Source organism: Rhinoraja longicauda, chromosome 29, assembly GCF_053455715.1.
Source record: "Rhinoraja longicauda isolate Sanriku21f chromosome 29, sRhiLon1.1, whole genome shotgun sequence".
Classification (NCBI taxonomy): domain Eukaryota; kingdom Metazoa; phylum Chordata; class Chondrichthyes; order Rajiformes; family Arhynchobatidae; genus Rhinoraja; species Rhinoraja longicauda.
Window position 1 is genome coordinate 17,584,255 of NC_135981.1, and position 13,729 is coordinate 17,597,983.

The 13,729-nt window shown below is 43.3% G+C and overlaps 1 protein-coding gene across 4 annotated transcripts in view; it reads left to right on the forward strand.

The window, feature by feature from the left end:
• The window catches only part of LOC144607475 (abl interactor 1-like), a 41,116-nt gene extending 31,826 nt beyond the window's left edge, over positions 1-9,290 (forward strand). For 2 of the 4 annotated variants that reach the window (XM_078424335.1, XM_078424336.1), the window contains exons 8-11: positions 2,446-2,604; positions 2,718-2,807; positions 6,429-6,557; positions 8,060-9,290. In XM_078424335.1, the coding sequence (XP_078280461.1) occupies positions 2,446-2,604; positions 2,718-2,807; positions 6,429-6,557; positions 8,060-8,223 (542 nt within the window). In that variant the 3' untranslated portion in view covers positions 8,224-9,290. The remainder of the gene's footprint in view (positions 1-2,445; positions 2,605-2,717; positions 2,808-6,428; positions 6,558-8,059) is intronic. The other 2 variants (XM_078424337.1, XM_078424339.1) reach the window with 2 other exon arrangements.
• The last annotated feature ends 4,439 nt before the right edge of the window (positions 9,291-13,729 follow it).

Consider the following 13,729-nt stretch of genomic DNA (forward strand, 5'->3'; position numbering starts at 1 on the left):
GAGATCGGGGTGGCACGGTGGCGCAGCGGTAGAGTTGCTGTCTTACAGCGAATGCAGCGCCGGAGACCTGGGTTTCGATCCCGACTACGGGCGCCGTCTGTACAGAGATTGTACATTCTCCCCGTGACCTGCGTGGATTTTCTCCGAGATCTTTGGTTTCCTCCCACACTCCAAAGACGTACTGGTTTGTAGGTTAATTGGCTTGGTAAATGTAAAAATAGTCCCTAGTGGGTGTAGGATAGTGTTAATGTGCGGGGATCGCTGGTCGGCGCGGACCTGGTGGGCCGAAAGGGCCTGTTTCCGCGCTGTATCTCTAAACTAAATCGGGCAATTATCCTTTGCACATGATAGATCTGTACAAGAGTGATAACAGCGGGGAAGAAGCTCTTTCTTGAAATTAGTGATACACAGTTTCAAGCTTTTGTATCTTCCGCCCGGTGGACGAGGGAAGAAAAGAAAGTGACTGGTGATTGAATGTTCCTTAATTATGTTGGCTGCTTACCCAAGGCAGCGTGATGTAAAGATGGAGACAAGGTGGGGAGGTGAGAGGTTGGATTGTGCAATGAACTGTGTTGTGTTCATGACTCTCTGCAATTTCTTGCAGTCTTGGGCGGAGCAGGCGTGATGCAAAGGACAGGATGTTTCTATGGTGTATCTGTGTAGAGAATCATGCTTTCACCATCTACTGTATCCCACAACTGAGCACAAAGTGCTCATCAACACTCCACCAGCTCCTTTGTATGATATGATTGTTTGGTTATTCAGACTACCAATCCACTCAATGATCTGTTGAGTAGAGTGATAAGGCAGATCTTGCTGGGCAAGCCAATGTGATTATTCCATGGTTTAGGACCCAGGCCACAATAAGACTTTGGGTCATCTAGCATTTTTCATTTGTAGAGCAGGTTGCCACATTGTCCATTGGCTGAATGGAGTCTGATGATGGTCTTTAGGGTGAGGGGATGTCAGAGCCTGGCACCTCTGTTGCAGGACCAGTGATGAGGTAGGTATATGTCACGCATTGAGTCGGTGATTGGTTAGAACCCATGGAAATCCATTTATTCTACAGCTAATCCAGTCTATTGGAAAGTGGAGTAATCAGTCTGACAAGATGAGAGAAGCAACTCCAGATAAAACCAAGGGAGGTTAGTTATAGTCATAGGGTCATACAACATAGGAACAGGCCCTTCAGTCCAATTCATCCATACCATCCAAGATACCCCATCTAAGCTAGTCCCATTTACCTGTGTTTAGCTCAACCTTTCCAATCTATGTACCTGTCCAAATGTCTTTGTACAATATGTTGTTATTGTACCTGTCTCAACTAATTCCTCTAGCAGCTCGTTCCATTCACTCAACTCCCTCTGTGTGAAAGGAATGCCCCTCAGGTTCCTATTAAGTCTTTCCCTTCCCATCTTAAACCCATGCACTCTAGTTCTTGATTCTCCTACCCTGGGAAAAACACCATGTGCACTCACCCTATCTGCTCCTCTCATGATTTATACACCTCCACAAGATTACCCCTCAGCCTCCTGTGCTCCGAGGAATAAAGTCATAACCTAATCAACCTAATGCTGTAGCTCAGACCCTCAAGTCCTGCCAACATCCTCATAATTCATCTGTGCCTTTCCAGCTTAATCACATCCTTCCCACAGCAGGCTGACCATAACTGAACACAATACACCAAGTGCAGTCTCGCCATTGTCTTGTACAACTGTAACATAACGTCCCAACTTCTATACTTATTTCATGACTAATAAAGGCCGATGTTTCAAAAGCCTTTATCACTGCTCTATCTACCTGCAGCGCCACCTTCAGGGAATTATGTACTAATACTCTTAGACCTCTCTGCACTGCTCATATCAGATCAATCTCAGTCTTTTGCAGAAGGCATGATTGATGGAGTAATCACTCAGTCATGTACATGCGGACAGTTAACTCTCCAGACACCGCACGAACTACATGACAGTGAAACTCATCAAGTAAGCGTACTGAGAATACACTGCCAACTCTGAGGCATCTGCACCCCCCCGGAACAAAACTGAACTGAGAACACAAATGTTATGAATGAGTCCAAAAAACGGCGAATGAACAAGCAATTGCTTTTTATTAATAATGTGGACAAAAGGGTTTGCAGATGCTGGTTCATTAAAAAAAGTTTATTAAGTGCTGGAGTAACTGAGTGGTTCAGGCAGCATGTCTGAAGGGCATGAATAGGCAATGCTTCGGGTCGGATCTGCAGAAGGGTCCCGACAAGGTAGCCGTCTAATCTTGCCCTTCACAGATGCTGCCCCACCCGCTGAGTTACTCCAGCACTTTGTGTCTTGCATTATTAATAATGCTGTGTTAGATTGCTATAAGTCCAACTGAAAACATTGTAGTTCCTTTTTGTGGATGGGACATGTTGATGGATTTGGTGCCTGTCCTTGTATCTCTGCCATGCAGCTAACTCTGCTTCAAGCTGTCAGCACCACCTCACGTGGCAGGGTCTTCGACAAGGCCACAGTACAGCAGCTTCTGCCAGCCTCAGGTCCCGGCGCTCTGTAAACTCTCCTGTCCGACATCTATTTGCTAATGCCACACCTCTCTCCTCCCCGCTCTCAAGTAAGATTTCTTCAGCTACGCAAATTTTAGAATTCCACTTTGTGCCAATGTAATCTGATACATTTGCTCGAGTGTCTTACAAAGGCTTTTATTTCTCTCTGCTGCTCCCTTAGTCTGTTCCCCAGAACCCGTCCCCTCCCCTGCATTGCCGTCTGCTCCACAGATCCCACTGACTGGCTTTGTCGCACGCTTTCAGGAGAATAGTAAGTTTCTACTTTACTTGCTTGTAAGAAAATAACTGCAGATGCTGGTACAAATCAAAGGTATTTATTCACAAAATGCTGGAGTAACTCAGCGGGTCAGGCAGCATCTCAGGAGAGAAGGAATGGGTGATGTTTCGGGTCGAGACCCTTCTTCAGACTGATGTCAGGGGGGCGGGGCAAAGGAAGATATAGGTGGAGACAGGAAGATATTTAGATAGTTCCAACTTTAGATAGTTCCTCTGTCTCTCTCTTCCCCTCCCCCTTCCCAGTTCTCCCTCTATCTTCCTGTCTCCACCTATATCCTTCCTTCCCCAGTCTGAAGAAGGGTCTCGACCCGAAACGTCACCCATTCCTTCTCTCCTGAGATGGTGCCTGACCTGTTGAGTTACTCCAGCATTTTGTGAATAAATACTTTACTTGCTTGCTCATCTCTTCATTGTTTCTATTTGACAATTGCTATTTGACAATATAATCTCAACAAGGAAATAAATGTAAATAAATAACAGTATCGGTAATGATAACCATGAGTAGCAGTACCTTCTGCAGCTGCCTCACAGTGCCAGAGACCCAGGTTCGATCCTGTCCACGGGTGCTGTCCCTGTAGAGTTTACATGTTCTCTCTGTAACTGCGTGGATTTCTTCTGGGTGCTTCAGTTTCCTCCCATATCCCAAAGACGTGCAGGTTTGCAGGTTAATTGGCCTCTGCAAATTGCTCCTAACGCGTAGGGAGTGGACGAGAAAGCGGGATAAGATAGATCTAGTGTGAATGGGTGATTGAAGGTTGGTGTGGACGGTGGGCCGAAGGGCCTGTTTCCATGCTGTACCTTTCGATCGATCAAACCTACCAGATTGTCATATCTGGTACACTAATGTAATGGTAAAGGGCACTGCAATCTCCCCCTGTGTGGCCTACTGGCAGCATTTAAATATCACTTATATGACACAGTAAGTCATTTAGTTTGAGTTTGAGTTCAGTTTATTGTCACGTGTACCAAAGTACAGTGAAAAGCTTTTGTTCGTGCCAACCAGTCAGCGGAAATACAATACATGATTACAATCAAGCCATCCACAGTATACTGATACATGATAAAGGGAATAAAGTGAATAATGTTCAGTGCAAGATAAAGTTCAGGGCCTAATTAAGATCAACAATAACGGGCGCGGAGGCAGAATTGCTGCCTTACAACGCTTGCGGTGCCGGAGACATGGGTTCGATCTCGGGATGCGTTCTCCCCTGTGACCTGCGTGGATTTTCTCCGAGATCTTCAGTTTCCTCCCACACTCCAAAGCATACATGTTTGTAGGTTAATTGGCTTTGGTTTGTATACTTGGTATAAGTGTAAAAATTGTCCCTAGTGTTAATGTGCGGGTTGGCGTAGACTCGGTAGGCTGAAGGGTTTGTTTCCACGCTGTCTCTTTAAACAAAACTAATCGGCATTGTTCACCCCAGCTTTTGCAGCTGAAGGACATTGGAGTGTCAATGTTATGTGCCGCTTTGCTGCTTGTTTACCTGTACTTTTGATTGTTGTTTCAATTAGCTATTTTTTTCCTCTTAATTCTATATTGTTTGAGTGTTCTTCCTCCATCATTGATCCCAATCATATTTCATTACAGCTTTCCAGCGACATCCACATTCCATGAATGAATAAAACTATAATATTAGTGATGTCAGAAGAATAAATGTATTCATGGTTGTGATACCTTGATTTGGTTGTGAATGTCTAAACATATTGCAAGGTCATCATGCCCAGGGCATTAGTTACTGGATCACGACTATTCAATTCAACCCAAATCTCAGCTGGTACAGGAACAGGACTCAAGCTCCTAATTATCTGAATTCTCAGGCAGTTCTGTAAAAGTAATGTGGGATCCTCAGTGAAAATGACTTTGCACATTTATGTGAGGAGGATATTTCGTCCTTGAGAAGATACGTGACCTGGAGTTTGATAAATATTTTGTTGGATTGGTGGCCGATGCCAATGGTTTTCTGAATGGATCTACCCGCATTTGTCTTATTTAAACAGCCACGGGTCTTGGACTTCCAGGTCTGTATTCTCTGCAGTACCTGGACTTACCGATGGATTGATCAGTGCGATCCATTGCTGGATGCAATCCGGAGGAGCCCAATTTTGCTGCAATCTCCCAGCATTTCACCGGAGAATCACCTCTTAGGTCCTGGACAGGATCAATGATGTCAATGGGGATTGTTGGGCAATGGTTGAGAAGAGGATAGGTTAACTATTTGGACATTATTTCACTTTATATCCACAGTTTTACAAATATTCATTATTATTAATTATTTACAAGCATTGTTAGTTGTTTTTATAAGAACACTTTAGTTTCCGGATTGCTAAAATTTTAATAGCTTTTACTCAGCCCAGTTACACTTAGAAACTACTAAAGAAAACACTGATGGATTTTATGGTCATCAAAGCTGGAGCTGGGGCTTTGTAGGCTTTCAAAGCTGTTGAATGGCCTTTCAAGTGCCAAGCATCCTCAGTCCATCAGTAGATGCCCTGTTTGCTGTCAACCAAGTTGTGGCACTGGTTTTGGAGATACATTGAGACAGTGAGCATGGTCCTCTAAGTTCAGCCAGGTAAGGATGGCCATGGATGTAACATGGCTGGTGAATCAGGGCCATTGCATTGGGCGGCATGGTGGTACAGCGGTAGAGTTGCTGCCTTACAGCGCCAGAGACCGATTTTGATCCTGACTACAGGTGCTGTCTGTATGGAGTTTGTACATTCTCCCCATGGCCACTGGGTCCCTGGGTGCTTTGGTTTCCCTCCACACTCCAAAGACGTACAGGTTTGCAGGTTAATTGGCTTCGGTAAAGATTGCAAATTGTCCCTAGTGTGTAGGACAGTGCTAATGTACGAGGATCGCTGGTCGATGCGGTCTTGGTGGGCCGAAGGGCCTGATTCCCTGCTGTATCTCCAACATAAAATAAACTAAACTAAACATTGAATCAGCAATACTGTTCTGAAGAAGTGATTTACCAAGATCCCTTGTAAAATAAGCCACAAAAATAAATAAAGTCCTGTAGTGTTCCACAATGGAAATGAACAGTAGAGTTACACAAATGAATTGATCTCAATAATTGAGTTTCCTCCTATTCTAAAAGCAAATGTAAAAAACTTGATCCTTTGAATTTGACTCTCTTTTGGAAGCACATTTTCTTTTTATCAATGTAAATTTCTTCAAATGTGGATTTCTCTAAAGTTGCATATAAACAATCACATAATAAAGACACAAGCATAAAAGATAATAACCAAGTCCAACTTCCCTCTGGGTCACTCACCATGCTGACTTAGGAATCTATTATACTTCCTTCATCATTGCTAGGTCTCAAAGAATCATGGACTACACAAAATCATTGAAACTAACTGCAGGAGCTGGGCATCTGGACTTTGAGACCTTCACCGGCATTCAACGTGAGCATGGGTGAACAGCAGGGGTACAATTACATACCAGAGACCTAGGACCTAAGGAATTAGAGATGATTCTGTTTCCTACTCTGTTTTCTATGGCGCGCTGTAACTGCTGTGAGTACCACCTTCTGCAATGTTTAAGCTTGCCATTAGACATGACTGGGTCTGATTTTTGTTATTCTGCTTCCAGTCACTGAATGTCCACCACCACCCCCTCCTCCTGACTACATGCATGACTTTGATGAATGTCCACCCCCGCCGCCTCCCATAGACTACCTAGAAGAGCCTCACTTGGCACCAGCCAACTACATCGAGAAAGGTACTGCCAGGCTTTTGTTTACTTTATGTATCAATAATGCAACTATAATTCTCTATGACGATTGCCTGTATTTGTAAAGCCGATGGATTTCACTCGTGTTGAATGGATGATGTTGAGATTGATTTAGCCATTGTTAAACAGGCGACAGTGCATATCTATGTGCATATCCAAACACCCCTTAAACACCACTATCATATCTGCTTCCACCTGCACCCAGGGACCCAGTGGTCATGTAAAAGAAAACTTGCCCCGAACATCTCCTTTAAACTTTGCCCCTCTCACCTTAATCATTTGCCCCTGCCCTTTATCATTTGATAGTTCCACCCTTTGTAGGGTTGTCTACCCTACCCATGCCTCTCATAAGTTTATATATTTCTCTCAGGTTTTCCCTCAACCCCCAACATTCCAGAGTAAACAGCCCAAGTCTGTTCAACCTTTCCTTACAGCAAATACCCTCTAATCCGAGCAACATTCTGATAAACCTCCTCTGCACCCTTTCCAAAGCTTCCACGATGAGGTGACCAGAACTGCCTGCAATACTCCAAATGTAGCCTAACCAAAATCCTATAAAGCTGCAACATGACTTCCTTATTCCTTACACATATACACAATGCCCCAATCAATGAGGGCAAGCATATTCTACATCTTCACCATGCTATCTACAGTTAGGTATGGACTTGCATCCCAAGATCCCTCTGTACATCAATGCTGTTCAGGGTCTTGCCTTTAATTTTATATTTTCCCCTTACATTCAAACCCCCGTACAGTCTCATACTTATCCTAATTTGTATTACCATTAGCATAAATGTAAACAGAAACAATAAATATTAACATAACTAAAGACTATTATAAGTCGGTCATCATTAATATGAGTTGAAAGTGTTAATGAGGGTGAGGTGAAAATGCTTTAAATGTTAAGGATGAGAAAGTCACCTTCAGATAAAGGTTCACGGATGAAAGGGGTGAAGCATTGACTTAAATGGTTTCACTGGGCTATCTATTATTTGCGGTTCTATACCTTATTTTCAGTGCTTCCATCTCTGCCCCCTCTCCACATTCCTGCCGCTTCAATCTTATGCATTTCTATTTCTCACCGGCAGTCATTGAAATTTACATCAATTTATCTTCTTTCCAGCAAATGTTTTTGACTTCAGTTTATGTTCTCCCATTAGCAATGGTACACTTGTGCTTATCCTTGCCTGAATCTTCCTCATACATTTAAAGTTGGTTTAAGTTGATTTAAGTTGATGCTGGTAACTTAACTTTCTCTCCTTTCAAGCACTCTGTTGGAATAGAAAAGCCAACTAGTTCAGGGCAAAACGATGTGAAAAGCAAAGTCCTTTGCTGCATTAGTGGTTTTTGCGAAGATATTTCTGCTTCAATTACTCTGGCTCGGTTTCCCGAATCAGTACTTTGTATCATGCGACACTCAAATGACTTGTGCTTCTCCTCCCCCTCCCTCCAATCCCGTCCCAACCCCTACCGCTCTCTCCACGCCTCAGTTGTTGCACTCTATGCCTACAACAAAAACTGCGAAGGAGACTTGGCTTTCAAAGAAGGAGAAATGATCTATGTCATCAAGAAGAATGAGAATGGATGGTATGAAGGCGTCATCAATGGAACCACCGGCTACTTTCCTGAAAACTATGTACGGCCGATCGATTAGTGCAATGGGGGGGGTCACCTTTGGGATTCACCAGCAATGTATATCATCATGTAAAAGTTCCAAACATTCACTTTTTCCTTGCAAACTTCCTTAGAAGGAGCATAAGTCTTTTTATTCGGTGGGTGAAGGTGATGCCTCTTAAATATTGCAGTTGACTGACGTCACTTAGTCCATGGAAACCTCTTTATCTGCTGGGCCAGTTTTCAGATTTACTAAGCATAACATAACCTTCGAATGATGCAGAGAGATTGTAAACCTTAAGACTGCAGCATCCTCAAAATAACCAGGACACTGAACCCATCCTTTCTCTTATAAATCTCTTATATAGTTTGGAGCCAATTTGGACGTTGTGGCCTGATGGTCGTAGGAAAGAAGCGGTCCCTGAGTGCTTTACATTTCTTTCTTCTTCTCTCCTTAACTGACAGCTCTTTGTGTCTCCTTTTCACCTCTAGATGTTGCCACTTACTCCACTCATCTGCCAATCCAACCCCCCCTCACCTGTATCCACCTATCATTTGCCAGGCATTGTCCTACCTACCTCCCTTTTTCAGCTCTCTCCTTCCCCTACTACAATTAGTCTGACCCAAATTGGCACCCATCCATGTCCTCCTGAGATGCCGCCTGACCCACTGAGTTACTCCAGCACTTTGTGTTTTACTGTAAATGAGTGGTTTGGTTTTATGAAGAAAAAAAATCAGGCATGAGTTCTATTTAACTTTACAGACATCCTGTTATAGTCTGGTCTGTTTTACTAAAGATTGTAGACTGGGTATAGAAGTTGGAAGGTCATGTTGTAGTTATATAAGACGTTGGTGAGGCCACATTTAGAGTACTGTGTTCAGTTTTTGGCACCATTTTATAGGAATGATGTTGTAGAGACGATTTACAAGGACATTGCCAGGACTCAAGAGCCTGAGCTAAAGGGACAGGTTGAGCAGACTAGGACGTTATTGTTTGGAGAGCAGGAGGATGAGGGGTGATCTTATAGAGGTGCACAAAATCATGAGAGGAATAGATTGGGTAAATGCACAGAGTCTCTTGCCCAGAGTAGGGGAATTGAGAACCAGAGGGCATAGGTTTAATGTGAGGGGGGGGGGGGGGGGGGGGGGGGGGGGGAGATTAAACAGGAACCTAAGGGGTAACTTTTTTACACAAAATGTGGTGGGTGATTGGAACAAGCTGTCGGAGTAGGTGGCTGAGGCAAGTACTATCACAACGTTTAAGAAACGTTTAGACACGTACATGAATAGGGTAGGTTGAGAGGGATATATGCGCCAAATGCAGGCATGTGGGACTAGTGTAAATGGGACCTGTTGGTCAGTGTGGGCAAGTTGAGCCGAAGGGCCTGTTTCCACACTGTATGACTCTATGACTTTGGGGTGTCAGGGTCTGATCCCACTTTTTGGCCTGCCAACTTACCTCCATGACCTCTTGAATGGCCCAAAGCCCTGAAACACCTCCCAGTCCACCAATTCTCCAATTAGCTGATTGCCTAGGCCACTGCCCGACAGAGGAGCCATTGGCCCACGGTTAAATGACGTTTCACTGCACCCTTTTGGCATTGCTCTCCCAAGGCTTCTGTTTACTTGGTTCCTAATGCCTGTCTGGGAGCACCACAAGTCAATAGACACTTTTCTAGTTCTATTAGAACATGGAACATAGAACAGTACGGGATAGGAACCAATCCTTCAGTCCACAATGTCCATGCCGATCATAATGATAAGTTAAACTAATCTTGCTGCCAGCATGTGACCCATATTCCTCTTTTCCCTGCATATCCATGCATCCGCCCAAGAGATTCTTAAATGCCACTATTGTATCTCTATAAACCTCGCATGACACATCACCTTTAAACTTTGCTCCTCTCAGCATAAATCTATCCCCTCTTATCTTTAACATTTCCATCCTGGGGAAAAGGTTCTGACTGACTATCCTATCTATGCCGCTCATAATTTTATTTATTTCGATCAGGTCTCCTCTCAATCTCCGACTCTCCAGAGAAATCAATCTTAGTTTGCCGAACCTCTTTCTTTATAGCTAATACCCTCTGATCCAGGCATCATTCTAGCGAACTTCTTTTAGACTTTAGACTTTAGAGATACAACACGGAAACAGGCCCTTCGGCCCACCGAGTCTGCACTGACCAGTGATCATCCTGTACACTAGCATTATCCTGCACACTAGGAACAATTTACAATTTTTTACGAAGCCAATTAACCTACAAACCTGTACATCTTTGGAGTGTGGGTGGAAACCGGAGCACCCGGAGAAAGCCCACACGGTCACAAGGAGACCGTATAAATTCTATAGACAGCACCCTGAGTCAGGATTGAACCTGGGTCTCTGGAGCTGTTAGGCAGCAACTCTAACGCTGCATCACTGTGCTGCCCACTCTAAAGCCTCCACATCCTTCCTGTAATGGTGCTACCAGAACTGCACGCAATACTCTAAATGTGGTCTAACCAAAGACTGCAGGTGAAAGGCAAATTAAAATGTGGATCATTTTTCTTTTCATGTTCCTCCCAAGATTTACAGACGTGCTGTTTTTTACCCCACTGTAAACTTGGCGAAAGATGTGAACAGAATTTAGTTTTTTTTAAATGTGGAACTAAGAAGATTTAAGGCTAAAAGTTAATGTTGGAACTCTTACTGTGAATGAATACTGAACACTGCTGAAGCAAATTCACTATTTTAACTTAATGCCTAATCTTTGTTGGCCAAATTAACAGATAAATGAATATCTTTTGATCATGTCAAATATTTGCTAACTGATAACTGACAATTATAAAGTTTGATTTGTATAGTAAAACAATTATTATATTTTGTACATTTGGTTAACACACTGAAAAATTACTTTGTACTTTTCTATTATGTACTTAACATTTCCAAAATGCTATTTTTCTAAAAATACGATGAGATGGATGAGCTATTTGTTACTTCACGGTCTTCTTGAAAAATAATTGTGACAAATGAAATTGTGGGAAGATTTAATGGAGGTGTATAAATAAATGAATGGACTGATAGGGGACCGAACTGCCTGAGTGGAGAGGGCACCAACCAGAGCTTTAACTCAAGAGGTAGAAGGTTTAGTGGGGCAGTTACGAAAACAAGATATTTTATTGACAAGTTGTGTGAGCGTGGAAGTCACGGCTGGGAGGATATTTGAGGCAGACATCCTCTCCTTATTCATAAAGTATCAAGAGGAACACTTGACACCACAACCAACAGGGTAATGAAACGAGAGACGTGAAGTAAAACTAGTTAACTCCATGCACGTAATGGGCTGAAAGAACACCTTCTGGTGCATGGATAGGTCCAACCGGTACATGGATTGGTTATGTACCAAACGCGGGCAGATGGGACCAGTGTAGCTGGGACATGTTGGCCGGTGTGGGCATGTTGGGCCGAAGGGCCTGTTTCCACACTGTATCACTCTATGATTCCTGGGCTTTCTTTGTATAATGCAGCTCTATCCATGCTCCAGTTACATAGAATCATGACTGGGTCGGAGCAGGACCGAGCACCATCCAGTAACTGTGAAAACCTGCCCGTGTATACAGACATGTGTGGATTAACATGACACTTCTAAAGTTCAATATCGGTGGGGATCCCTGTATCCGTTAAAGGGACAGATTTCAAGAACAGATTCTAAGATTTTCCCTTTTGTTGAGCTAATGGATATAATTGTAACATTTTAATGGTATCAAAGATCATGATTCTTATAGAAATTGAAATACATTTTATGTGATTCTGCGAATATAGTTTGCAATGTTTGCCTTCAAATTGCACAACACACCTGTCAAAAAACAGCTTTCCTTCAATCCTGCAAATGATGTTATGAATTTGTCTGGCACTTATTTTTAGAAGAGTTGCTGTTATATCCACCAATAGTGACAATTACTTGTATCTAATAGAGCAGGGTCATTCCCAGGAATGTAATCGACACTGGGCCAGATCATACTTGTGTGTGGGCAACAGCTTGGTGGAGAACTTCTGGCACTGGCAGCATAGCAGTAGAGTTGCTGCCTTACAGCGCGAGAAACCCGGGTTCGATCCTGGCTATGGGTGCTGTCCGTACGGAGTTTGTACGTTCTCCCCATGACCTGCGTGAGTTTTCTCCGAGATCTTCGGTTTCTTCCCACACTCCAAAGACATACAGGTTTATAGGTTAATTGGCTTGGTGTAAATGTAAAATTGTCCCTAGTGTGTATAGAATAGTGTTAATGTGTGGGGATCGCTGGTCGGTGCGGAGCTGGTGGGTCGAAGATCCACAGAGGGGAACAGTGACAGAGATTGAGATTGGGATACTTTTATTGTTACATGTAACAAGTCACAGTGAGATGCTTAGTTTTGCATACATAGGCAGACAAAGAGCCGCAACGTAGAGGGCTGGCAATGGGGTGCTTGTCTGTACGGCAGCGCTGTTTCCGCGCTGTATCTCTAAATTAAACTAAACTAAGACTCCTGCTTGGTCTTCTGCACATTTATGACTCTTGTACCTGCATGTTGAAACGTAGACACAAAGTCGAGATCAGATGTTGGTTCACCTGATCTCCTGGTTCCACTGCTGAACTCAACACCAAGACCCATGGCGAGACAATGATGTTCTGAGCTGAAGCCTCAGACATGCTTAAGACTCAGTTTGAAGCAAGGTCCTGACATGCTGCACAGTCATTGATTAACCTTTCTGGAGAGTCACTTAATCGTGCTATTTACAAAATTCTCAGAGAGAGTGCAAAAGATCATTTGAATATTAAAATATAAATTAAAACTGCATTATGAAAAATGAATGTTAATCCATTGATTAAACATAAAGTAGATGAACATGAGTTTTCTGGGGATAATTAGTTATACAACGCTGTTAAACTATTGTATTTGAAATCATGATCCCATGTCACCTGTGCATTCCAGCACTGAGGTCACATTTTGCCCCAGACAGCAGCCCATAAATATCTTTTCCTTCTCCTTTAGGAATGATGTGGGACTGAGGATGACTTCTCTGCAGTCTGGTTCTGTGGGTCTGAAGTGGCCATTACTGCCAATCTGTCATGGGTAGACATGTCCACGGATGGGGCAGTAGGTGTTTGATTGTACGGGCGGATGGCATGAAAGCGAGTGTTCGCCTGCCAATGCTGATACTGTCTCTGCATGCTGCCAATGCATGGACTCCATTCTCTCAGTGCTTCAGATGTTCCTTGGTCATGTGCCAGGGATTGCCATGGTTCAGTGGGGAACTTGCATGTTTCCATAGATGAAAGAAATGCAAAAAGGTTTAAAAAAAAAAGTAACGATCAAGGAACAGTAGAGCTCACAATGGTCCATTGTTGGCCCTTGATCATCATTACTTTTTAAACTTTTTTGCTTATCTTTCATTCATCTATATACTAAAACTCTCGTTTGTTTGTTTGTATGTCCCTGAACCACAGCCAAAACGATACACGATAGCGCGGCAACTTTAGGCCCACCTTACTCACCGTCGTCCCTTTGGTGCTAATGGAAGAAGTTT